Below are 25,400 nucleotides of genomic sequence, written 5' to 3'. Positions count from 1 at the left end.
TAGTCACTGCAGTCTCTTAGTCTACAGTTCACTTCCCCTCGCACATGATGCTGTAAACACTAACACGGCGAGCCTATCAGCGTCCATGCTCGCTGCGAATAACGCCCGTGTGTCCGACGCAGGTCCTTCCTTTTTCGTGCACCCCGTACTTTGATGCTCGGTTGACATGGAATTGATACCTCTATACTAGTTTCCACTTCTCAGTCTGCATCTTCTCGTTTTGTTCTTCAGACATCCCATCACCACCTGCGAGTAGTATCAATCTCGTCTGCCCGGTCGGGGTTCAAGCTGTCAAGCCCTTCAGCCCTACCACCACACTCTCACTTGTTGGACCCTTTGAACAGCGAATCTCTCACGGCCAAACAGGGGCAGCCGAGCACCCAGCTTCCTGCTATAGCGCACTAGCATACGACTGGAGCCACTAATCGTCCGACAAGAATCCTATCAAGCTTGGAGCTTCTATGTCCAGCTCCATTTCGCCGTTGGAAACCGTTTACGGATCACCTACCCATTGCCTACCACGGCCTACCCTAGCCCACAAGGAGCCTCAACGGCTTTACGTGTACCTATACTGGTCAACAGCCCGCAGAAGGAGACGCTTGCGGATAGATTCCTCCGCTTCAAATCTCACTGGACTACTCGGCGCACAACCACATACATACACACATACCTCTAGTAAAGACATCGAGTGAGTGCCGAGGAAAAGCCAAAACACGACCCCAGATTTCCGAGCGATCCGGTCTATTTTCCGGCCCCTTGATTCGACCGTCAAGTCTGACAATAGTGGTGTGAAGCGGGCTAGTCAAGTCCCACGTTGTCCTTCACGTTCACCAGACCGAGACGGGACCGTCCGATAGGAGAACGACCACTCCCCCAAGATACCACAGACCACTCACCGTACGGTGTGAGGTGGAAGGGTGTGAGAGGTGTGAGGAGGGTGTGTGAAAGGCCTCCCGGCTCCAGCTACTACAACCACCTGCTGCCCCTGCGTGCTATGTAATAGCTCTCCTGCCCCTGTACCCCGGGCGCCTATTTTCTTTTTTTTCGAGCCTCGACTCCAGTCCCCGTAAGGCCTATTTACTACTACGTACCCGCCCGCCGCCATATCTCCCCTGCTTGTCAACGGCTTTCCACGTTCTCCCTAATACATAATATCCGACTCCCTTCGACACCACCAACGTCACAGCCGATAAGTGAAGGGCAAAAACCACTTATCTGACCGACCCCCGACTTCATAGCCGACCAGACGATCCCGATTTTCAATATATACTGTGTTGCTCCAAAGTAATATACACGGCGACGGCTGTCTCTTGCCACCACCACCACCACCACAACCATGGATCACCTCCACGGCGGTTTTCAGATGCCCATGGCACCTCCACCGCTGTTGAACCAGCCGCCTCAGATCTTCGGGGGCTACACGGAGCATGGCATACCCATCCAACAACTTCCACATGACCTAGCTGTCGCACAAATGTTTGGTGAGCATGGGCTGCTTGATGATACAAGCGAGGCAAAGAGGAGGAGGATAGCAAGGGTGAGTCATGGTTAGACATTGGCCAAGATCAGAAACCCGGGGAGTGTCCATCGAAGAACCGTCGCTAACAGAGCTCCTTCCCAATTCCCTAGGCTTGCGATATGTGCAGAAAGAAGAAGATCAAGTGTGATGGAAAGCTGCCAGCTTGCACGCACTGCAGAAACTACAAGACCGATTGTGTCTTCACCCAAGTGGAAAAGAAGAGAAGTCCGCCCAAGGGGTATGTCACACCTTCGCAGATGCTCAGGCATGTGAACATTGGCTCATCGTTGAGTGTCTTGCAGTGCCAAGTACATTGAAGGTCTCGAGAATCGGTTAGGCCGCATGGAACATTTGTTGAGACTATCAGGTATTTACCCGTAGCTCGCCTCCAGCTTGGCACGATACTTACCAGTCCGACAGGTTTGCTCGGAGACGATGATAACGGAGCCACCGACCTCGGAACGCTTGAAAGAAAGCTCGCGGAGAAGACAGCACAGTCGAGACAAACTTCACAGGCTGCCGCTTCCAACCCTACCTCACCATCTCAGGCAGCATCGGGACAAGATGGAAATAACTCGACGCCGCGCAGCTCGCTGGCCTCGCCTTTGCCTGAAGCGCCCAGAGATAAAGAGGGAGAGAAGCGGGCCTCGATAGCTCCCGAGAAAGTCGAGAAGGAGGAAACAGAGCAGGAGGTTTCAGCCCTGTCTGAGATGATGTGCTCCCTCGTCACAAACAACAATGGCGAAACTCGTTACATTGGTATGTCCTTGTCATGTAGGCCCTGGGTTGATGGTGTCACTGCTAACTTGTCAAAGGGTCATCTTCCGGCTTCTCAATTTTTTCTCCCAAGGGCATCCAGTGGGTCAATGAGAAGATGGGTGACAACTCATTCCAGCAGATGATCTCTGATGTTTCGGTTGACGACCACAAATGGACAAGATGGAAACCCGACATTTTTGGCGATCTGTTCCGCCGCGTAATTTTCAAAGAGCTACCTCCCAAGCCGGAAGCTATGTCGCTTCTCAAAGACTATTTTGAGAACTTCAACTGCATGTTTCCGCTGTTCCATCAGCCAACATTTATGCATCTGGTCGAAAGACAGTATTCCTCTGACCCGTATCAGGGATCCGGATGGTGGGCAAGCTTGAACGTGGCGCTGGCTATCGCTTACCGTCTGCGGGTGATGAGCAATTTGGTTCCACAGGAAGAGGATGATAAGGCTTGGGGTTATATGAAGAATGCCATGGCAGTCTTCTCGGAGCTGACGATGCGCAATACTGATCTACTTAGTGTCCAGGCTCTCCTGGGTATGTCTCTCTTTATGCAGGGCACTCCTAACCCACAGCCGTCGTTCCTTCTCATTGCCACAGCAATTCGCCTTTCACATACTATCGGCCTCCATAAGCGCGGAACCGGCTTCAACCTGAACCCAATCGAGATCGAACAGCGGAAACGGGTGTTCTGGATCGCTTATATGTTGGATAAGGACCTTTGCTTACGATCTGGACGGCCGCCCGCGCAAGACGATGATGACATGAACGTTGACCTTCCTGACGAAGATCCCGCCGACGGCATCGGTAACATTCCCCTTGCTGATGGGAAAGGAAAGATGAATCTTTTCAGAAAGATGGTTGAGATCTCCATCGTTGAGAGCAAGGTGTATAAAAGACTATACGCAACGAAGGCCACGAAGCAGTCGGATGGTGAATTGTTGAACACCATTGGAGAGTTGGATCAGGAACTCGAAGACTGGAAAGACAGCATTCCCATCGACTTCCGACCCGAGCATGAAATCAAGGCATCCCATACACCACTGATCCTTCACGTCGTCATGCTGCATTTTACCTACTACAACTGCTTGACAACGATTCATCGTATGTCTATTCACCACGGCTACTGGACTAGTCGCCTGTCGAACTTTGCCATTCAAGGCCTCAATGCCAGGCCTCTGAACCCCAGAATCTTCTCTTCAGCAGCACTGTGTACATCAGCCGCAAGAGCCTCAATTTCCCTGCTCAAGTATATCCCTCAAGGCGATTTTTCATGCGTCTGGTAAGTCTAACTCTGAATCAAGAACCATCCACACACTTACTGATAGCTGTTACAGGATGGTGCTGTATTTCCCTGTCTCCGCCTTGGTGACGCTATTCGGAAACATCCTCCAAAATCCCTTGGACCCTAGGGCGCGATCGGACGCAAAACTGATGAGTGTGGTTGTAACCTTCCTGTCCATGCTTGGTCATGAGGCCGAAACCGGCGGTGTGCACCGCATGCTCGGTATTTGCGCTGAATTCGAGCGCATCGCAAAGGTTGTCATTGACAAGGCCGAGAAAGAGAATTCGTCACGACGCAAGCGTAAGATGCAGGAGCAAGCATCTAGTAGAAAGGCAGCATCGAGCACTACAGCATCCGCGGACCACGCCTCTTCATTCAATCCGAACGCAACCATGACGCCGCGGCCTCCGACAGCAGGCAGTGCAGCCACACCACAGCCGAACTCGGGATCAGTGAAAGATCATCTTTCGCCAGGTGTGCAAAGCACCCGCACCCCACAGAGCGGCCACAGTCCATTCAGCCAGAGTCCATCACCGGGGATGACGCCCAACGGATGGACTGACGCCCCAACTGGCATGGAAGGCATTGACTACGGCAATTGGGCTGATCTTACTGGATTCGGTGCCATTGCGAATATGAATCCTGCCGATTTTGTGATGGATGGGCTGGCGGACCCGTCTGCGGGCGACCCAAGATCCATTTACCAACAGCCGATGTTGCCGCAAGATTTGTTCAGCTTACCAGTAACACTGGACTGGAATTGGGCAGAGATGAGCGGTGGTGAATATCCTAGTGTCGAAAATGGCAACTTTGGCAGCGATGTATCACATCAGCGGTGATGGTGAAAGGGTCATCTCGAGCAAAGCGATGGGAACCACTAGTGAGATCAGGTGGAGAGTCTAATGAAGAAGGGTCATTGAAGCCAGACAAAAGCAGGCTGGAATTCACGAGGACAGGCAAGACTGGATAAAAGATGCGACCACATTTTATGCATTGTATTGCATTGGGAAGCGGGCTACCATGGAGAGGGAAGGGTATACCTAGGTACTTTGGTTTGAAGGGACTTTTACGGTCTTTGATAAGGGGGGCATGCATATGCAAACTCATGCTGGGAAAACTCTCATCTCTGTTGCTATTTAACACTTACATTCTGGACGGTCACAGCATGTCACCAAGCTGTTTTGACTCACAATTTTCGTGTGTTTTTTTTTGAAGAAGTAGAAGCATTTTGTACTCGCAATATGGTACACATGTCAGCATATGCATGGCTCCCTTTTCTCGACGTCCAGAAACGATGGGAATCCAGCAGAGGCTGGATATGTATAGCTGTGGATCCTGGAGAATTGGCGACTTGTTGGGAAAATCTCCATGGTGGAGAACCAGTGCGCAAGGCATTTATGGGAAGTTGTGGATGGCAAGGGGGAGTTACAATTGGTGATGGTGATTGTTGATGGTGAGGCTGGCCAGTAAGATGCTGTGCTGTAATTTGGATACCGTTTTAGAATTATCAGTTGAAGGCACAAAGCGAAGCTATTCCGAGCATTCTGTTTGTTGGAGTTTGGAGCAAACGGGTAGGTAAGCTGTCTTGACACGTGACGCAACTGTGAAGATCATAGTGTAGTGTACATAGGTAGCAAACGTCGGGCGCCGAAGTTCTCAGGGTCCGCGGACGTCAGAGGCATTCAGCTCCGACCCGAGTGAGTGTGGAGTGGAGCACTCACTCGCTGTAACCTACGGGCGGGTGGGGTCCGTCCTTAGCCGCATGATGCGTGCAAATGGAATGCCCTGGCTTTGACCTGATTTTCTCCAGTGCCGCCCCCCAGTCGGCCATATCGGACGGACCAGGTGGAGGAAGCTGCTTTGCGTGCAGCGTCAGTCAGTCAGTCACCAGTCAGGCCAGCTCGCCGGCTCCGTAGCTCTACCGCCGCCAGCCACTACACCATTCAAGGTACACTACATGATCGCAGGGGCAGTACATCATCCGTTACGTGCCTGCCTACCTACCTACCGCCACCTTCGACTACCTGCAGTCGCAACCTTCAACGTCCCGTCCCATTGCAACTGAAGGAAGCTCACCACACCACCGAGCTCCCGCGACTTCCTGGGCCCTCACCAACCCAATTCACGTCGCCAAAAGTGCATGGCAGCTACAGTAGGAGACGACCAGCTGCACATCCATCTTTTACTTGTAGTGCTGGATCCCTGTTTTCTTCGATTGGGCTGTGCCCGCACTAACCTCCAGCTTCAGTTGGAATCCCATCCGCGCAGCGCGCTACACCACCACCCTTGACCTACCCCTCCTCCAAGCCGAAGAGCACCCCTCCAGCTCTTCTCCCATATCTAACCGTCTCTCCAGCCATGGCGGTCAGATTCCGTCAATCGTCCCAGCAGCTTGCGCTTTGCGCCAAGCAGGCCCTCCGGACTACCACCCGGCCCGCATACCGTGCGTCCCGCCTCCCCCGGGCCTCCCTCTCGTCCGCTCGCCAGCTACCTACCTCCCGGCTCTACTCGACACAATCGACCGAGAAGCCCGAATCCAAGAAAGATGACGACAACAAGTCGCCCAAGCCCGAGGAGGACGAGCAAGATTTCGAGCCCAAACGCCCCCTGCCCCCAGGATGGGTGCGCATGGAGAAGCAGGATCTCAAGGATTTCGATGCCTTCATTAAAAAGGCCGCACTGAAGACGGGAATCAAGATTGAGGGCCAGGATGTTATCCTCCAAGGCATCAAGCACTACGGCTGCCCAAAGGAGACGCGAGAGCTTCTGAAAAAGTGGATCAGTGGCAACATCACCATCTTTGAGCAGCTCAGGTGCATGAAGTCTCTGGTTATGCTGGCCAAGGATCTCGGTGAACATGAGGTCGAATACATGAAGAAGAACCCAAACGCAAAGTCTATCGCCAGTGGCTTCAATGACAACACTTTCACTTCAAACATGTCAGATTCGGACAGGAAGGCGCAGACGTCGGAGGAGCAGAATAAGCAACGCGAAGGCAAGGAAGCCGGCCAACAGCAGCCCGACGGCCAACAAGGAAAGCAGCGTGGTGAGCAGCAAGGCCAGCAAGGGCCCAAGAGGCCTGGTGCTCAGGGCCAAGGTGGTCAAGAGCCTCCCCAGGGCTTTGACGGCGGCCTCATGAACTACGTTATTGGTACCGCTGTTCTGTTCTGGACCTACAAGGTGCTGTTCCCCGGCAACGACTCTCGCGAGATCACCTGGCAGGAACTGCGCAAGAACTTTTTGGAAAAGGGCCTGGTCGAGAAGCTCACGGTCGTTAAGGATCGCGTCATCGTGGATCTCAACAAGGAGGCTGTCAGGCAAATGTATCCCGACTCGCCCGCCGCTGCTCCCGGCTTCCACTACTATTTCACCATTGGCTCTATCGATGCTTTCGAGAGGAGGTTAGACGAGGCCCAGGCTGAGCTTGGAATTCCGCCGGCTGAGAGGATACCTGTCAGCTATGCCAACGAATTCAGCTGGGGCAACATCATCCTTGCCTTTGGCCCTACCCTGGTGCTTGTTGGTTTGCTTGCCTACATCTCCAGGAGAGGTCCTGGCGGCGCTGGCGGCCCCGGTGGCATGTTTGGCATCGGCAAGAGCAAGGCCAAGATGTTCAACCACGATACTGCGGTCAAGGTCAAGTTCTCTGATGTCGCGGGTATGGATGAGGCCAAGGTCGAGATTATGGAGTTTGTCCAGTTCCTCAAGGAGCCCGAGCGCTTCCAGAAGCTCGGTGCCAAGATCCCTCGTGGTGCTATCCTGTCTGGTCCTCCCGGTACCGGTAAGACTCTGCTTGCCAAGGCGACTGCCGGTGAATCGCAGGTTCCCTTCTTCAGTGTCAGCGGTTCCGAATTCGTGGAGATGTTTGTCGGTGTTGGTGCGTCCCGTGTCCGTGATCTCTTTGCCACGGCGCGGAAGAACGCTCCCTGCATCATCTTCATCGATGAAATCGATGCCATTGGTCGGTCTCGATCCGACGGCGGCTTCAGGGGTGGAGGAAACGACGAGCGCGAGGCTACCCTCAACCAGATTCTTACAGAGATGGATGGATTCAATACAACTGAGCAGGTAGTCGTCCTTGCCGGTACCAACCGACCCGACATCCTGGACAAGGCTCTTATGCGTCCCGGTCGCTTCGATAGACACATCAACATTGATAGGCCTACGATGAAGGGTCGTCAGGACATCTTCAAGGTCCATCTGGCCAAAATTGTGACCAAGGAGGATATCGAGTTCCTCACTGGCCGTCTCGCTGCCTTGACTCCTGGCTTCGCTGGTGCTGACATTGCCAACGTCGTCAACGAGGCTGCTCTTGTCGGTAAGTTTTTTGACCTTGACTGTCGTATCCCCGCTTGATGTCATGTGCTAATAACGTGCATAGCTGCCAGAGCGAATGCGGAGACGGTCGAGATGATCCACTTCGAGCAGGCTATCGAGCGTGTCATTGGCGGTCTGGAGCGCAAGTCCCTGGTTCTCAGCCCCGAGGAGAAGAGGACAGTTGCCTACCACGAGGCCGGCCATGCCATTTGCGGCTGGTTCTTCCAGTGGGCCGATCCTCTTCTCAAGGTCTCCATCATTCCTCGTGGCCAGGGCGCACTCGGCTACGCTCAGTACCTGCCATCTGGTGACGCCTACCTCATGAACACCAAGCAGTTGATGGACCGCATGGCCATGACTCTTGGTGGCCGCGTGTCCGAGGAGCTTCACTTCCCCGTCGTGACAACGGGTGCCAGCGACGACTTCAAGAAGGTCACTCGCATGGCGCGCGCTATGGTGACGGAGTGGGGCATGTCCGAAAAGGTGGGCATGCTGCACTTTGACGACAGCGCGGAGCGGTTCCAGAAACCGTTCGCCGAGTCGACGGCGCAGGCCATCGATAGCGAGGTGAGGCGCATCGTCGACGAGGCCTACAAGCAGTGCAAGGACCTCTTGACGGCCAAGAAGAAGGAGGTTGGCATGGTGGCCGAGGAGCTCCTCAAGAAGGAGGTCCTGTCGCGTGACGACCTCGTCCGCCTCCTCGGCCCCCGCCAGTGGCCTGACAAGGAGGAGTTCTCCAAGTACTTCCACGGCGAGCGCAAGAGCGCCCCACCACCATTCCCTACCGAGAACACCGATACTCCCGAGGAGCGGGGGCCGCAGCCGGCCATGAGGGAAGGGAAAGCTGACGCTACGGGCAACAAGGAAGGTGAGAGCAAGGAGCAAAGGTGATGGGAATGAGGGGATGAAGTAACAGAATGGCGGCGGTAGATGAGACGTGCGAGGGGTGTAAATAAGGAGAAGGAGTAGGGAAGTTGTTGTTGTTGTTTTAGCCATTATCCCCCAACTCAATGTTGTTGATGTTGATTTGTTCTGTACCACCAAATGTTATGTTTACCAAGGAGAATGGGGGGGCGTTTCTTGCACGCATTTTTTATCTATTTGTTGTTCAAGAAGAGGATGAGAAAAGATTAAGGATGAAAGAGTGAAAGAGAAAGAGGTCATGGTCCCCGACGTGTTTGTGATGACACTTTATACCTGGCTCATTAGGTCTGTAACTGTACTACTCTACTCTTGTACTGATATCGAATTGAGGCTGGGACTTGGGAGAACGAAAAGAAAGAAAGCGGAGGAATGTACATGTTAGCTTTTCACATTCACACGAGAGTTGGTTGACAAGCAAGCGCACCAGTACTACAGCGAGCCTCGTTGTATCATTATTGAAATAGACGGGAGGAATAGGTAGGGACTGGGGCGGGCATTGTTTGGAGTGAGTGGCTAGTATGGGCCTTGTACATGCTTGCATACCTACAGAATGGATCTCTTGAAATTTCGTTGGCATTTTTCCATGAAAGAAAAAACGAAAACTGCAAACAAGTATATATCTGACAATTTAATAGTAAGAAACTGCCGGCTGTCCTGAATCTAGTATACTGTAGGGGAAATTAGTACATAGCAGCACATCAGCGGGCGTTGTCACCAATTGGCTGGAGGGACCCACTGTTTTCTCGCCGCCAAAGGAAGGACAGGGGGGGGCCGATCCGGGGAAGAGATGAAAGCCAAGAATTGACCGTCAACTGAATTTCGAAAACCTGGACTGTGAAGAAAAGTAAGTGAGTACCTAGGAACGGGATGGGGGTTTCAATTATTGTATTGATCTCTTGTTACCGCCCTTCTTTCTCCCTAGAGGTATTCTTGCCTTTAAGAATCCAAGTTGAATGGTGACTACATCACAAAAGCTTTGTCTTGAACACTGCACACTCATGCATGCAGCGCGATCATCCATCACGGCGACGGCGACGATTCAAATAACAGACGAGTCTCGCTTGGACTATCAAGATCTTGCCGAGGACCAGGTATCACGACAACTTTAAAGGTTCTACTTCGCTGGGCCGCAGCCCAGGAAGACCACGGAGCGGCGACGGCGCAGAAGATCCTTCTGACGCGCAGCTTTCACCAGCCACTCAGTTCCGCAAGTTGAGCGACCGCTGAGTCATAAGCCTCTTTGGAAAGTTTGACGATCACGGAAATCCAATGGCATCCATAACAAACCCGGACCCCGGGACCGGAGCCGGAGTCGGAGCCGGAGCCGGAGCCGGAGGACTCCACATCAACCACACCACTACCGGAGCCGACCGCGAAGCCGAAAACCGCCACCACAGAACCCCCCGTACCGCAAAATGGTACAAAATCCATCTCTTCCGGGGCATGGTCAACGATCTCCGTCGTCGCGCCCCTTACTACCTCTCCGACTGGACCGACGCCTGGAACTACCGCGTAGTTCCCGCCACGGTATACATGTACTTTGCCAACATTCTCCCCGCCCTCGCTTTCTCGCTGGACATGTTCACCAAGACGGACCGGATGTACGGAGTCAATGAGGTGTTGCTTGCCAGTGTTTTGGGCGCCGTGGTATTCAGTGTCTTGGCTTGTCAACCGCTCGTCATAGTAGGTGTCACGGGGCCGATCACGGTTTTCAACTATACCGTTTACGACATCATGGAGCCGACGGGGACCAACTACATGGCCTTCATGTGCTGGATCGGTCTCTGGTCCTTGGTGTTTCACTGGATTTTGGCTGTCACCAACTCGTGCAACTGGCTGCGCTACGTCACGAGGTTTCCGTGCGATATTTTTGGGTTTTATGTGGCGTTTATATACCTGCAGAAGGGGGTTCAGGTGCTGCAGCGGCTAGGAGATGCAGCGCCGTTTTATCTATCGGTTGTTGTAGCGCTTTGCGTCTTCGCTATCGCGTACATCTGTGGTGAACTGGGCGGTAGCAGCCTGTTTAATCATACCGTTCGCGTCTTTTTAAAGGATTATGGGACGCCGTTGACAGTGGTGTTCTTCACGGGGTTTGTCCACTTTGGCAAGCTGGAGCATATCCATTTGGAGCACTTGGAGGTTAGCAAGGCGTTCTTCCCGACGCCGCATGAGAATGGCTGGATCAGAGGGTGGTTTATTCACTTTTGGGATATCCCCGTGGGACATGTCTTCTTGGCTGTCCCGTTTGCTTTGCTGTTGACAATTCTCTTTTGGTTTGATCATAATGGTGGGTAGATGCCTTTCTCCCCTCAACCACTTAATAATCTATCTATGCTAACACCACAAACTAACACAGTCTCCTCCCTCATTGCCCAAGGCACTGAATTCCCCCTCCGCAAGCCCGCCGGCTTCCACTGGGATCTCTTTCTCCTCGGCCTGACCACCGGCGTCTCCGGCCTACTCGGCATCCCCTTTCCCAACGGCCTCATTCCGCAAGCACCCTTCCACACTGCCTCTTTGTGCGTCACCAAAGTCGCCACAAACGATGACACCGACGTCGACTCCTCTGAATCCAAGGGCCATCCTTCGGAGTCATATCAATTCAAACCCATCTCCGTAGTCGAACAACGCGTCTCCAACCTTGCCCAAGGTCTGCTCACCTTGGGAACCATGACTGGTCCCCTCCTCGTCGTTTTACATCTAATCCCGCAAGGCGTGCTAGCAGGCCTCTTCTTTATCATGGGCTACCAAGCCTTGGCGGGGAACGGAATCACCCAGAAGCTTATCTTCCTCTTTAAAGATAGTCGGCTCACCAACCCCAACCATCCGCTTAACAATAAGGCCCGGCGAAGAAGCCGGGTTTGGCTGTTTGTGATTATCGAGCTCATAGCGTTTGGAGCGACGTTTGCTATCACCCAGACTGTTGCCGCGGTTGGGTTCCCAGTGTTTATCTTTGCGCTGATTCCGGTTAGGGCGGTGTTGTTGCCGAGGTGGTTGAGTAAGGAGGAGTTGGCGGTCTTGGATGGGCCGACGGCTAGTCCGTTCACTATGGAGAGTGTCGGGGGCAGTTATGGTGGCGTTGAGGAGGAGGAGGAGGAGGAGGAGGAGGAGGAGAGGACGGAAGAAGGGGACATGGGTGAGGAGAGTAGTGGGGGTGGTGAGGGCGGTGGTGTTTTCTCTTCGGGAGCGGAGGGAAAAAGCAAAGGTCTAAGAAGGTGGCCGGTGAGATGAGCGCTGAGGAGTTGCGGAGTTGGGATTGTCAGTAAAAAATGTTAAGGGCTCGTTGCCCAGGGGTAGCACGACGGTCGATGACATTCAGCAGCGGCAGAGTCAGGGGCAGGTGCATAGGAGAGGGCATCATCAGGCCAGGAGGCAGTGGAATAGCAGAGAGATGATCGATTAGATGGAAAGAATTTGGGTAATAGGTAATCGGGTTCTCCTTGAACGATATGGAGTTGTAAAAGGCGGTGATTCCAGGAAAGAAGAGACATGAAGAAAGGTGATCAATAGAGATCGCCGTGTACATATACGTTGGACCGCATGTATATATATATCTAAATAGTAATGACTACTCATTCGCCTCACTTAAGACAACTCTTCTTTGGGTACGGTAGTTGTCAAGTTTTCTTTTCTTCACGATGCTAGGCATGGTAGCTTCGAACCACTCGTCTATATGTCCACTTGCTTTGCGTTTTCAAAGGCCGCGATGCCTCCGGACAGAATTCCAGGCTTTGACGGACGCGAACAGAGCTAGTCAAGCAACTGGGATCGGCATGCTTGCCTTCTTGTAGCTGATGGTGGCACGTGTGCTCACACTTGATCCACTTCATTCATCCCGATCTTGAAGGCAGATGGGAGCTTGTCACCTCAGTTTCAGTACCTCCCTGATTTTACCTACCCGTTGTAGCTTCTGGAAGAAAAAAAAAAAAAAAAAAACCTGGTCCACCCATCCCTCATCCGAGTATCTACCACTACGGATACCCTGCCGAAGGGCTCATCAATACAATGTGCTTCAACGGCCGGCTGTTATTTTCCCTTCCGTACTTCCTGTGGGAAAGCAACTTGAGTGAAAAGTCAAGTTGTCTTTTGAACAAACCTCCCATCAAGGCTTTCTTTTTTCTTCTCCTTCTTCTATCTCTTTTTGTTTTTCCTTTCCCTGTCTCCTTGCTCTCGCAGCGTTCTTGTTTCGAACCCCTTGGCTCTTTCCCCGTACCCCCAACTTGGCTGTTTTCTTAGTTGTTCCTTCCTCTTTCTCTCCTTTGCGCATATGACCTTGGTTAACTCTTGCCCTCTGCTCCCCATCTTACAGAGCTAGGTATGGATAGTAATCCATTCTTTCCGTATGGGGAATTCATAGTGCCGTTGGAGGATTGTCAATCGGGTGGTCGTGTGGCGGGTGCACTCTTGTGGTTCAGTCGTCTTGAGGTAATTCGTGACAGTTTGTTTAGCGTCCCTCTTCTCTTCTCGCCTTACAGAGCAGGAATTTTCGGAACGCTTCCCTAAGAGCGAGATTATAGAACATCAAGGATAGGTTGGGCGCTTTGTACCATTACCTTGCTCTGGATTCATCAAAACGCACAAGAAGTCTCTTGTCATCGAACAATATAAACACAATCTTAGCTGACATTATTACTATCAACTCAACCATGCGACTCCCAAAATGATAGCGCTCTCGAAAACCATTGGCAAGCTACTTTCAGTCTAATTCCATCTATGATTGTGCTTCTTGTTCATCACGAGTCTGGTGTACAGACGGCTTGACATGGCGGGATCGCTAACGAAGGGACTCCAGCGGTGTGTGGAAGTCGCGGCTCGCGTAGAAAGTAAAGAACGAAGGCCAACCACTGGATCGCGACAGGATTGGCTTTGTGTTTGTTAATCCATTTTAATGCTCCCAGAGCCACGGGATCTGACCGAAAGGACAGTTCAAGAGGGAACCAAAAAAAATTTACGCAAAGGATGCCATTTTCCAGTTGGAGAGGTCGGGTATCAGATACACTATATCTAGATAGAAGGGTTATTACTAGCCTGTGGATATGGGCTCATAACTCTCCTTAACTTAAGCCTTCAGTTGCTTCAGAAGCAAGCACCCGCATCATATTCCTTTGAAACTGGCATTCAACTGTCCTAGTTCAAGATTTTGTTAGCCGTCTCAAAAGCCAATAGGACTTTCGTCGGATGGGTGCTGGTTATCGAGGACTTTCTGTTAGCTCGAGCGTGAAAGCACCTACCTACTCCCTCTCCCTCCGCATTAGTTCCCTTCATGACTGCCCATGGTCGCGAGATCGATAGTTCGTCCAACTACCGTTGGTATATGCTTGCCGGACGCCGCTCTCGACCTGCCTGGACAGCCACATGGAGTGACTTACTGTGATTAATGCAACCTCTACTCAACAGCATCGGTACCAACAACAATGAACACCACGGCCCTAGCGAGATGCAATGCATTTGCTTCCTAGCGTCGCCTTCTTGTGGATTTCCTGGTCAGCCAGCCGCTCCATGCATGTTCGCACGTTTAAGAACAAACGGCCCGGATGATCACGGAGAGAGACCGACACTCGGGCGACCAACATAGAATAGGCCATTGCTTGGTTGTGTTGAGCTACGGAGAAGCCGGGTTGTGGCGTCAGAGGCAAACTGTTGTTTATCGCTATGTAATCACCGGAAGCCGGGATGTTGGTCCCTGTCCCGTGCCTTTCCAAACGCCGCAGCGGCTGGTAGAAAGAGAGAGCGGTTGGTTGACGCTCAACATCAGATCTGGTTGACTGCCCTTGCTTTGGAGCATTTAGAGGACATCTCCATCCAATACACATTGAAGCCCCCAACGCAATTAAACACCAGACGTTGGCATGTCTAGACATCTCAGACCTCTCTCGCCCAGCAATAATATCCCGAGTAGTGGTAACGACTGTGGACGCCCACGCCATGGTACCTGGACCGAATCCGTGGCCCATCCGTACATGTTGGTCAGGGTCAGAACTTGGAGCTCACGCCAAATGCCCTGCGGCGTCAGGCATCCAGCCCTGGCGTCTGGTGATTCCGACGGCTTAGGAGGTGAACATGACCCTAATTCTTGAGTTCCTCCAACTTGAGAGATAGATTAATCTGTCAAGGGTGGAGCAGATGTCCCAAGAGCTCTGGATTCGCCTGTGACAGCCCATGACGCTCAGCCAGGCACAGTAATTTAGCCGGAAGGTAGAGTACATTGATCAGACCCATATGTACACCCCTCTTGGTCATGAGATGGCCACGGAAACGCTGGAGGTGGGCTTTGGTAATGGCCGACATGGGTAGGTTGAAAGTGTCGGATACGAGACGAGAGAGAGCGAGAGAGGTCGACATCATCTTGTTCTTGTATGATGGTCCCGCCAGTCAGGGCAACTCGGATGGCGCAACACCGGTTCGGCCCATAGATAATGCACCCGAACGAAATCCAGTACAAGTTATCGAGGGGGGGGGGAGAACAGTCCGAGATTATGGTAATGAGCGAGGAGCTGAGCCTGGAAGTGTCTGTGATGAGGATGTTGGACCGCCGTCACTCGGCGACGTTGCACTTGCATAGCGGGGGACAGACACTGCGGAGACAAGCACAGGACCCGACCCAAGTTGAGCCATGAGGACTTTGTATCCCATATTATCCATCATATGTATACCTCGACCTGCCTCAACTATAACCGGTAGGTGGTTTCCGCCAAGCCAGGTACTCGGGTAGCGAGAGCGAGGCCGTCCACTGATTCGGGCTGTTTGTCGCCTGATTGCCGTTGACGTGACGTGGTCAGAGAAATGACGTTCAGGTAGGTCAGTAGAGGAATCGTTGGAGATGCCACTGTTGCTAGCAGTAAGGCCGTGATGCAGTGGATGAGGGAAGAACTGAATCGTTCACAGCGAGATGCCATGCCGGTCAGGTCACGGCTTTGCGTCATGCCAAATGCGTGCCAGCTCTCGGCTGGAGAGTCTATGCGGGTCGCATCAAATGGACAAGTGGGGCTAGGCACATACTATGTACACATGTAGTATGTACACTAGGAAGATATGGTCTGTGCGCATATGACTGTCGTCGTCTCTGGCTCTTTCCGAAAGATCGGCCCCGGGCCGTCAGGGTTGAAGGAAGTGCAACCGTGACAATGTCAACGACGGTCAACAACAAAGGGCAATGACTACTAACCTGAAGTGACATGACAAGTGCCATATTGAGCAACTTGAGGGCAGCGACCGCTCGGTTTTGCAGTGACCCTCTTTCCTCCCGTCTTCCATCGACTGTCGTCCAGTCGAACCGTTGACTGGTTCCCGGCTTCCTTCCCAACATCATCACACTCGGCTCCCGTCTTCAATTTCGGTGCCGTGTGTTTGCATTGAGCAGTTCATCCATCCACTGTCATCTTGGCTTTCCACCCAAATATTTCCTGTCGCCTTCCTCTTTGAGCCAGTCGGCATAATTCTCTTCCTGGACACTAAGGTACGTTCAACAGCGGACATCGACGGCAAATTCACCTCGTATCGTTTCCAGCCACACCGGGGCTCACGTAGTAGTCATGCTGCCCCGGCTGTTTCAATCGATCGGACCAGCGCAGCACGCCGGCATGGCCGCTGCGCACACGACCTTTCTCGCATGAGCATGCCACAGTAGCCACACGGCAGCCATATCGACCACTGCCGTAGTAGGGTGGGAGTGCGCTCATGGACTTCGGACATGATCCCCGCGCCAGAGCCCGACGACAGCCAGCACCGGCCGCATTCCACTGGCCCTTATGAACCCAACAACCCTCGCTCCGAGCTCATCGGCAACCGTTGCCGTCAAGCCATGCCGTCTTCAGCTCCTCACTCAGCGGCCGCGTCTCTTCAAGTACCGATAGGCGATAGGTAGCTTTCGTACGGTCCGGATCCTCATTCCATATGCCCATACGGTACGAGACATACAGCAGACTCCAGACTCTTCTGTTGTTGCACACCTGGCCCGCCACCTCGGAAGCCTCATCAACCTCTACCCCTGAACGATAATCGCACCGCTGTCTTTGGAGTGGCAGCGGCAGTATGCGCTGGGTACGGCTACCCACTACGCTCATGTGCCGTCTCAGGCTTCGGTTTGGCATGCTCTTCGTTCCGCTCCTGGGCCCGGATTGCTCTTGGAGCTGGCCCTGCCATGTTGTGCAACCTGACCCCATCCTTTATGTCGGTCGTCCACAGTACTTCTCGCCATGTTACCCTACCTGTTAGACATGGCTGAGCGTCGTCGAGTTTGGCTGAGGAAACGGTGTAGCAGTGTAACAAGTCCTCCCGTGGGGACCATCTGGTTGACTACAGCGCCATTCTGGACCAATCGATTCTCACCACTCCCTTTTCTGCCGGATACCAGCGAGTGACCCCTTCACTTCGGCCCCATCTTTTTCGTCTTGCCAAACTTCATTCCGAGCGGTGACACGGCATACCCTTTGGTGCTTGCAAAGCCCACAGTGAGATGCAAGATAGGCCACACAAATGCCATGCCCATGCCATGTTTTCTGCAGCTTGTCACCTACAGGACACCACATCCATGGACCAGCCCCGTCCTCGTCACACGAATCAAGCCAACGGGCTTGCAGAGACGCCTTAGTTTCCTCAGCGAGCCAGTACGCACATGAGGATAGCCGTTTCTGTGTATCTCGACAACTCACAAAGCTGAAGAAATAGGCCCTGCTCAACAGTGGCCCGTCCGACAATCAGAATCAGAGCTGGACAGTGGCTCTCCCGATCCTTCGGAGGGAACGACAAAAAGTAGATCAAAACTGGTCGCGGTGGCCCACTGCCTCATCAACCCTGACTTCGGGTTCAACCGCCCACGTCGCATTTGCGGTATCGGTTAACCCGTCCAAAATCTGAGAAGACCAGGAGATTTGCCACCTTCCCCGGATTCTCAATATAACGACATGAACTACATCCCCGTAGCCTCAGTCAAGGACCAGCAGCTATGATCAAGAACCGGACATAATCTGTTGACCCAGGAGACATACAACCTTGTTTGTCCCGCATCGACGGAGTGAGCCAGCAGCCTGTGGTTGCAACAAGTCGTCGGTGCTGCAGTGACATACTCCGCAAAACCTTCTTTTGCAGAGTAACCTATCAATGGCTCTGATGTTTCATTCCGCTGTGCTCATACGAATGATCATAAAACTCCGATCGGGGCTGCCGCAACCCGCCAATGGGTGTTTTATCGTCGTCTACATGCCAGGCTTTCTGGAAAACAAAGATGATGCAGCAACATGAAGTCGTTTGGAACTTCTGGCACCAAATTTAGGCATGCATTCCGCATCTTCCGCAGGCATCTATCCATAAGAGCACTGGAAGAATCGCGACACGAGAGATTCAATCACAATCAGCTGCGAACAAATGGCACAAGAGAGAGTGGTATCGCCAGGCATGCTGGCATGCTGCTTTCCGGAATGGAAGCTTTCCAGAGTCCGCGGAATGTCCCGCTTACTGTTTCCTTTTCTTCCTCGCCGCATGGCGACTACATCAAGCCCAAGATCAGGTTTGCGCTGGTTGTAAGGGATGGAGCAAGAACCCATGCCACACAAACAGCTATGTACCCCAACTCCCAATCGTCGTGTGACATTTGCGACCCTTCCATTCTTCTTATCTCCCTCCTCCCGGGTTTCCATCACACGCTCCCCAGACCCTTGACCTCTAGCAAGCTCTCAGGCACGTCAGATCCAACGCATATTTCCCCAATCCAACTCCTGCCCTTGCTAGTGCAATGCTTGTTTGAGCTGAGAGGATATGGCGTGTACAATCCAGTCCTGGTTTGTTTGTTAGGCTGGCACAAAGAGTCAAAGCGTTACTGAATATAGTAAAGCCTTCGGCTTTCTATCAGGGAAAACGCTGTGAAACTGAGGTCTTGAAGTCTTGAAGGCACCGAAGCAAACGGCGAGAGGTATAAGAGCACACTCGTTAGAGACTTCTGTAGCGTTACAACTCTTGCCATTGTTCTACATCGCTTCAAACAGAGGACCCTCCCTCTTCTGGAAGACCATGAAGAACTCCAAACCTACCCTGCTCGAACCAAAGTCACAAACAAACCAACATCGTATTGTATCATCTGCACAGTATGTGCACAAATCACGGAATTTTCCAGTGTCCTTTAGCTACTTAATAACAGAAGTGAAGGAATACGTCGCTTTTCGTTGCCGTTCCATTGTTGGTCGCAAGTGCTCCCTGCTACTTCATGGTGTCGCGTCACCGGATGAAATGAAATGACAGCATTGCCGAATAACGCCTGCGCTCCCCCCCCTTTTTTTTTTTTTTTTTTTTTTTTTTTTTTTTTGGGGGGGGGGGGGGGGGGGGGGGGGCTCTTAGCGGTTGATTTCCTCCGAGATGAAGCCGTCGCAAGCTGACCGGCCAAAAGAAGAACAGGATGCCTCAGAGTTGGATTGCAGTTCCGTAACGTACCAGGCAGTTACGTATTCAAATTCCAAAAAACAAATGTGATCTGACTTCAACCCCAGCTCATCTTGTTTTCCTTCTTGCCTTTGCTCCGTTTTGATCCCTCTTTCTCCTCCTCTCCACTCGGGCAGCTGTGTCGAGTGTAAAAATGTCTTCTTAGCAGAAACCAATTACAAAAAAAAAAAAAAAAAAAAAAAGATTTGAATTGAAACAAAGAAAAGAGTTCAAATAAAAAAGATTTCTTGATGGAAGATCAGGTCATCAGATCACCTATGGTACGGCAACGGAATGAAATCATGGCAGACAAGCCATCGTCAGATGGGACGGTTTGTCATCTGCCCGCACTGCCTCTGGATGTCTGTTCCTACTCCTCTCAACCACCCCCCAACCCCCACCCCAACAACAAATCACTCGCTATCCAAACACACACACACCGTTGGCCCGATGGCCCGTCGTGAACATAAGCTCTCATCCTCGAAGTCCGTAGTTTGAACGGAAGGAAGCATCCGACTCCATTACCAAAACAGCAAGAGTACCATCACCCCTCACAAAGCCGTTCGTACCTGGCATGCATAGCCCTTGCATGATATGGAGGCCAAAATGAAACGAAACAAAGACGTTACATTGGCGAGCCATAACCATATGTATATCAAGGGAGCCAAGTTGGGTTCTTGACTTTGTTTGAGAATTCTCGCGCTGCTATCCTGGACGTTGTTACGTTTCCTTACATCGCCAAAGGAAGGGAAAAAAAAAAACCGAGAAGAACACCGGCAGAGCGAATATCGCATTGTGTTTGTCCGGAACAAAACAAAAAAAAAAAAAAAAGGAAAGAAATGGAGATAATTTGATACTCGATGTCCAGTTGGCTCCGGCCAGCGACCAACACGGGAAAACATACAATCCTTTGAGCTGTTCTGTTTAGCTCATTGATTCGACGGGCGTTGCCGGTATATTCGTTCGTTCGTCTTTCGGCTTGTGTAGGGTGCCGAAGTGGATCAAAGAAAGAGAAGATAATCGTCGCAATAGTGAGCGACCCCTAGATGCCGGTAAAATTCCTGGCCATGGGTGAGTACAAACATTCTTGATACTAGTAAAAGAGCAGTCAAGGGCCCTAGTAAAGTCAAACATTGAAACTTAGGCTTGCGTGGAAACCAGTGCAGTGCTTTTTAGGTTAAAACTAGTACAGTACCTGTAAGGCACAAGCCTTCGAATACACTTACGCCGAGTTTTAAGCCCTGCTGCTACCACCACCCCCAACCGCCCAAGATGCTACTGACTCCTCCATATGGGTCACCTCAAAGGATAGCTCTTGAGAAAAATACCCTCTCGAGAAATCCACGGCAGTCGTAAACCTTGCCACCCCGCGAGGGCCACTCAATACCAAGCTCATACATATTGCGAAAAATGGTGGAGAGAATCCAAAAGACAATCTTAAAAGAACAAAACAAGGGAACTGATTCGTGAAAGCATCCACAAGTCCGCCCTGGTATATAAATAATGATGCCAGCGAGACATGGGACAAACAAGCCGAAGTGTCTTTCCAGTTACCGTGAATATCAAATGCCACGATTACAACAAACCAATCGTCAACATGTTCCACGTACTACTCAAAAGCAAATTGCCACCCGACTCTCTGGTCAAAAACAACAAAACCGCAGCAGCGACCCATAAAGACTGACCCGATTCTAAAGTATATATGGTCGTCCACGTCGATTCGGAAGAAGAAAGGAAAAGTGTCTGCATGTCGTAAATATTCAAACCGCCGCCCCATATGCGCCGATTCCCTGTGCACCAGCGCCCGCAGGCGCCGTTCCAGAATAACTCCGCTTCCGCTTCATGCCTAAGGGGTCATTCATAGAATAGTCATCGGTGGTGCGGTGGCTTGCCGGATTGTTATGACCATGACCCTGACCTAGCCCCAAGACACTCGCACCAAAATTATCTCTCAATGACTGCGTATTCCTCGAACTTCCTCCACCATTAGACATGCTGCTGGCCTGAAACGCTTGCGAGAAGTCGTTGGGAAGGGCAATTGGGGCGCTCATCTGCGGGATGGCATAGTCTGTTGCCCCTGCCGGTGGCGGTGGCCTGTAAGGTGATGTACGGGAAATGGAGTAATCGGCGGGCGCGGAGAGGGGTGCGGAAGGAAAGCTTGACGCAGAGTAGCTTGAAGAGGCGCCGCCACTGCCTAGCTGAGCAGTAGACGATGCACGGGTAGAAGTTGGCGAATGTGCTGTTGACTGTAAGCTGTTGGCTCCTACAGCCGAGCGAAATTGCGTTCGTAGATCGAGACCAAAAGGCAGGGATGCCGAGGAAGCACTCAAGCGCGAGGCTCTGCGAGAGTTGTTTTGAAGACTAGATGACTGATAGTTGGGATAACTCAAGTGAGTAGGCGACTGGGCGGTCGATCCTATGTGAAGCTGATCAGCCATTAGATATGAGAAGAGTAAGACTCAATCGAATGACAGCTTACCCGCATAGTGAGTTGGATCATAGCTTCCCAAGTTAGATGTGGAGGTACTGTTCATATGATCCTGGTGGTACAGGCTTTGCGGCCTGCTATTCATTGGGGGTGAAGTGTTGCTACCGTGATAGGTTGTATAATCAAGGGACTCGCCTTTCCATGACATACTAGTTCGTAGTGGAGACTGAAGTGTTTCGGCGCGAGACCTATTCGTGGTCTCTTGAAGTTGAAGAGGTTGTAATGTGCGTATTTGGTGTTGTGAATGATGATTATGCATATGTACGCTCGCGCCGAGTCCAGGTTGTCGTGCAAATGGATTTAACGACCGTGCTCCAGCACTCAACGACGCCGAGAGATGGTTACTGTATCCGTATCTATCGGTAGAAGGGGGCGACATTGGTGATAGAGTGTCTGGGTTGTTGAGCGAGTTCGAGGGATTGAAGCCTATACTTCCGAACGCTGGGCTCATACCGGTCGATGAGAGATGGTCATCGGTATCAGATCGCCGCACGTCCACCATAAGCGGTCTCATCATGTGGTCTGCATAAGACGAGGCAGCAAAATCAACGGGCGAGGTCAAGGGTGTCCCGAGACCGTGAACCGCTCCGTAAGGGGCATGAAGTGCCTGGACATTGTCGAAGTCGTCGGGAACCGCCCTCATTTTCATGACACGGTCCCTTTCGTCCGCTGTCAAGCGCTTGATTTTTGCTCGCCTGGCAATTGGTTAACCCACGGACCGAGCTATTGGCTCTGTATCGAGAAACTTACCGATTCTGGAACCAGACTTGTACCTGACGAGGGCTCAAGCCGGGTATTTCTCGAGAAAGTCGTTCTCTGTGCGCGGCATCAGGGTGGGGCTGTTTAGCAAACTCGCTCATTAAGAATCGTGTCTGCTGGTGGGTGAGCCTGCGCATGTCAGTATATGGTTCCATGCCTTGCGAGTTGCAGTCTGGATTACCTGAACCGCTTCATCTTCCGGCGTTGTGCTGTTCTCTCCGCTGCTGTTTGCGGCTGTGCTTGCGCCTGAGGCTCTTCTTCCACATCGCCATCTATCATTTCTTCATCATCCAACACATCGTCATCTTCATCTTTGATCGTCGACTGAGCTTCATTCACTGACTGTGCTGTGGATGATTTTGGTTCGTGCGCGGCTGAAGAGACCGAGCTTAGTGGATGGGAGCCGAGCGAAATATTAGGTGTTTCTGTCGACATATGGGATCCTCCGTGTGCCGTCTCAGAAGCCTTTTGAGTGTACAACTCGCTGTGATTTCCTACCTGCTCAACAACTGGGGATGGCCGCTTCGGTTGCCGCAGACCTAGAGGATCGGCTCTGTGTCCTAATGGCGAAATAACCCGCTTGGGCGGTTCGACCTTTAGAGGACTGCCTGGGCCAACCACGGATCGCGGTTGAGCTTGGGAATTCGCATTGTCTGTCGAGCTTGAGACGTGTTCGTATGACTGCGAGAAGAGACTGTTGTCGCCTGGCGGAAGGAACGAATACTGGCTCTGCCAGTCCGACTGCGTCACAGGGTCAAAGTTCGACATACGTAGACTGTCTGCCGACCTTAAATAAGGTGTTCCGAACTTGCTGATAGACCAAGAACTTTGCTCCGTAGCGCCTTGTCTGGACGTAACGAGCATTGGAATGACAAAATCTCCCTGAGTATGCGACAAATCTATGGCTCGTTGGTGAGATCGCTGTTGGTCCTTATTGTGCCACGGGAAGCACGATACGCCAATTTCTGTTTCTCGGAGAGCCTTAAACAAGGTTGATGTAGCGAGCGAAGTCAACGGTGTTAGGCTGATAGTGCTGGTTTTAGAAGTTCCAAGCGTACATCGATGTCTGCTTGCTTCGCGATGGCAACTGCTATCCTGAAGGTTCGATGTTGCTGAAGACTAGTGCTAAGCTGGGATGATTCAAGGACCAAGTGATCATGGGATTGTGTCGACGATCTTGGGATCCAAACCCGTGGTGCTAGGTTATTGCTGGTTTAAACGAGACAGAAAGCTCTGGGGAACGGGGTGAAGAAGTGCTCGTCGTGTGTACAGCGTTTGGGTAGGGTGTGTTGTACCAAAACTCTAGATTTGACCAGTCAAAATGAAGATCAAAACGAAGCAGTGGTATGAGTAAACCGGCTGGTGAGACGGTTACTAGTCCACCGATTTACTAGTCCACCGATTTACTAGTAAATGCTCCAACAAACCCTTGTTGACGCTGTAGTCGGTTGGGCAATGATGGTCTCTCGTTGACAGATAAAGAGGGGGGTGTTTGGCAAGAGTGTCTAAGAACGGTTGGCGTCAAAATCCTTCTAGGATGCTGTTCATCGTCCTTGAAGATCCTCGTCAAGGACAGCCAGATCCAGAACGTTCAAAATATTGTGGGGTGTCCGTGAAAATAATAAGGCCTTCTCTTTGATGTCTGTTTGGCTGGTAGGACAGGTGTAGGATTAATACCGGCGAAGCCCCCGATTCACACGGAGAAGGGTCGAGGCAGGCTCCAAATACAGACAGGGTCCGCACGGGAAGCCACAACAAAATTGGCCAGAATTTGGGTATGGAGTGTCAGAGGACCAGGTACCTGACTACGGTTACTCGGTAAGGCGAGCCCTTTGGGGGCGTGTTTGAAAGAGTCCCCGAAATAGAGGCAAGCCGCAACTAATCGCCTCTGGTATGTATAATGGGGGACGGTCGACGACGGAAGGCACAGCTGAGCCACACCGTTATATGTGCTGGCTCTGATTGTCGACCTGTAACGACAGGGCTATATTGATCTGTCTAAGATCATAGCAGTCTCGGCTGAATGGCTAATGCTGTGCCATTAAGGTGTTTGGACCATCCGGGGCATCCCTCCATGGTATCATCCGTGAGCAGGCTATAACGGAACAGAAGAAACACCAACAACTTGAACGGCGAGTAGCAAGGGAAGCCATATGGGAAGAGTAGAAGTCTGCTTCAGCAGCAAGGAAACGGTATGGCAAGCGCCGTGGTAAGCCCAGAACAAGGTTGCAAGAGGACAAGGAGTGCATGGATACTGGCCGAGAAATATAGGCAAGGGCTTGTGGACCAATGAGGCTGGCGCAAACATCCGACACTCGCGGAGGCAAGACAAGGTCGTTCAACCGTAGCCTGCAGGCAAGCACTTGCGAGGACGCCGGTAACGCACTTCAACTTGCGTTATGGGCAGAAAGTGATCTCACTGTCTCACAGAGTAGACGGAACATAACCCAGCGCGGTCAGCTGGAAACCCGTTACCATAGCTTTGTAGTATGCGATCGGGGGGTGATTGCAGAAAAGGTATAAATCCAGGCCGTGTGTAGCATCTTTGGTTCGATCAGAGTGAACGGCTGATTGGCCTTCCGTGACTGAGTCCTTTGTCGATTCCACGGAAGCAGGCATGACCGTTACAGAGTCGCCTTTTCCCTTGGGCCAATGAAGGAGGTTAACGGCCCAGAGCAAGGGTTGCGATGCCAGTATTGCTAGTTCTTTGGTCTGCGGGTAAGAGTGATGATGAGGAGGGACCGGCCATGAAGGCATAAAACAGAGGACGAACGCAGATCAGATTAAGTAATGAGAAGAGGGTTGAAATGGAACTCTCCTTTCAGCAAGCCACACTACACTGTAAGATTACGACATCAGTGCTGCTCGAAGCAGTCAGTTGAGCTGGGTATGGTGGTGCGGGAGGGAGAAGGGAGCATTCGGTGATGC

General features: G+C 51.9%; 7 protein-coding genes across 7 annotated transcripts; 4 read left to right on the top strand and 3 right to left on the bottom strand.

Moving 5' to 3' along the window:
- Nucleotides 1-1,141: 1,141 nt before the first annotated feature.
- On the top strand, nt 1,142-4,573 carry B0T23DRAFT_30322 (fungal-specific transcription factor domain-containing protein). Its single transcript, XM_062834315.1, has 6 exons — nt 1,142-1,537; nt 1,630-1,757; nt 1,822-1,886; nt 1,940-2,278; nt 2,335-3,571; nt 3,627-4,573. Exons 1-6 carry the CDS (start codon nt 1,337-1,339, stop codon nt 4,411-4,413), a joined length of 2,757 nt encoding a protein of 918 aa, XP_062697579.1. The 5' UTR covers nt 1,142-1,336; the 3' UTR covers nt 4,414-4,573.
- Nucleotides 4,574-5,669: 1,096 nt separating this feature from the next.
- Nucleotides 5,670-8,948, top strand: B0T23DRAFT_30275 (peptidase family M41-domain-containing protein). The gene is made up of 2 exons (XM_062834313.1): nt 5,670-7,892; nt 7,956-8,948. The coding sequence occupies exons 1-2, from the start codon at nt 5,933-5,935 to the stop codon at nt 8,780-8,782; spliced, it is 2,787 nt and encodes a 928-aa protein (XP_062697578.1). The 5' UTR covers nt 5,670-5,932; the 3' UTR covers nt 8,783-8,948.
- Nucleotides 8,949-10,004: 1,056 nt separating this feature from the next.
- Nucleotides 10,005-12,394, top strand: B0T23DRAFT_435251 (HCO3 transporter family-domain-containing protein). The gene is made up of 2 exons (XM_062840526.1): nt 10,005-11,102; nt 11,172-12,394. Exons 1-2 carry the CDS (start codon nt 10,085-10,087, stop codon nt 12,044-12,046), a joined length of 1,893 nt encoding a protein of 630 aa, XP_062697577.1. The 5' UTR covers nt 10,005-10,084; the 3' UTR covers nt 12,047-12,394.
- A 3,089-nt stretch (nt 12,395-15,483) lies between these two features.
- Nucleotides 15,484-16,121, bottom strand: B0T23DRAFT_392488 (uncharacterized protein; the record flags this gene model as incomplete). Its single annotated transcript, XM_062838009.1, has 2 exons — nt 15,484-15,813; nt 15,981-16,121. The coding sequence occupies 2 exons, from the start codon at nt 16,119-16,121 to the stop codon at nt 15,484-15,486; spliced, it is 471 nt and encodes a 156-aa protein (XP_062697576.1).
- A 236-nt stretch (nt 16,122-16,357) lies between these two features.
- Nucleotides 16,358-17,058, bottom strand: B0T23DRAFT_30245 (uncharacterized protein). The gene has a single exon (XM_062834312.1). It carries the CDS (start codon nt 16,975-16,977, stop codon nt 16,591-16,593), a length of 387 nt encoding a protein of 128 aa, XP_062697575.1. The 5' UTR covers nt 16,978-17,058; the 3' UTR covers nt 16,358-16,590.
- A 993-nt stretch (nt 17,059-18,051) lies between these two features.
- B0T23DRAFT_392487 (uncharacterized protein) lies at nt 18,052-18,953 on the top strand (the record flags this gene model as incomplete). Its single annotated transcript, XM_062838008.1, has 3 exons — nt 18,052-18,591; nt 18,796-18,894; nt 18,948-18,953. 3 exons carry the CDS (start codon nt 18,052-18,054, stop codon nt 18,951-18,953), a joined length of 645 nt encoding a protein of 214 aa, XP_062697574.1.
- Nucleotides 18,954-20,985: 2,032 nt separating this feature from the next.
- On the bottom strand, nt 20,986-23,336 carry B0T23DRAFT_307641 (uncharacterized protein; the record flags this gene model as incomplete). The annotated part of the gene is made up of 4 exons (XM_062834432.1): nt 20,986-21,641; nt 21,705-22,408; nt 22,464-22,601; nt 22,654-23,336. 4 exons carry the CDS (start codon nt 23,334-23,336, stop codon nt 20,986-20,988), a joined length of 2,181 nt encoding a protein of 726 aa, XP_062697573.1.
- Between the last annotated feature and the right edge of the window lie 2,064 nt (nt 23,337-25,400).

Source organism: Neurospora hispaniola (genome assembly GCF_033458365.1).
Source record: "Neurospora hispaniola strain FGSC 10403 chromosome Unknown B0T23scaffold_1, whole genome shotgun sequence".
Classification (NCBI taxonomy): domain Eukaryota; kingdom Fungi; phylum Ascomycota; class Sordariomycetes; order Sordariales; family Sordariaceae; genus Neurospora; species Neurospora hispaniola.
This window is presented reverse-complemented; position numbering and strand designations above follow the sequence as displayed.

Excerpts from the sequence above, each read along its gene's own strand:
- B0T23DRAFT_30322 (XM_062834315.1), top strand. The coding sequence starts at position 1,337 with ATGGATCACCTCCACGGCGGTTTTCAGATGCCCATGGCACCTCCACCG. Across the intron at positions 1,758-1,821 it reads AAGAGAAGTCCGCCCAAGGG|TGCCAAGTACATTGAAGGTC; the intron begins GTATGTCACACC and ends AGTGTCTTGCAG. Across the intron at positions 3,572-3,626 it reads GGCGATTTTTCATGCGTCTG|GATGGTGCTGTATTTCCCTG; the intron begins GTAAGTCTAACT and ends TAGCTGTTACAG.
- B0T23DRAFT_30245 (XM_062834312.1), bottom strand. The coding sequence starts at position 16,977 with ATGGGGTCAGGTTGCACAACATGGCAGGGCCAGCTCCAAGAGCAATCC.
- B0T23DRAFT_435251 (XM_062840526.1), top strand. The coding sequence starts at position 10,085 with ATGGCATCCATAACAAACCCGGACCCCGGGACCGGAGCCGGAGTCGGA. Across the intron at positions 11,103-11,171 it reads CTTTTGGTTTGATCATAATG|TCTCCTCCCTCATTGCCCAA; the intron begins GTGGGTAGATGC and ends AAACTAACACAG.
- B0T23DRAFT_30275 (XM_062834313.1), top strand. The coding sequence starts at position 5,933 with ATGGCGGTCAGATTCCGTCAATCGTCCCAGCAGCTTGCGCTTTGCGCC. Across the intron at positions 7,893-7,955 it reads CAACGAGGCTGCTCTTGTCG|CTGCCAGAGCGAATGCGGAG; the intron begins GTAAGTTTTTTG and ends TAACGTGCATAG.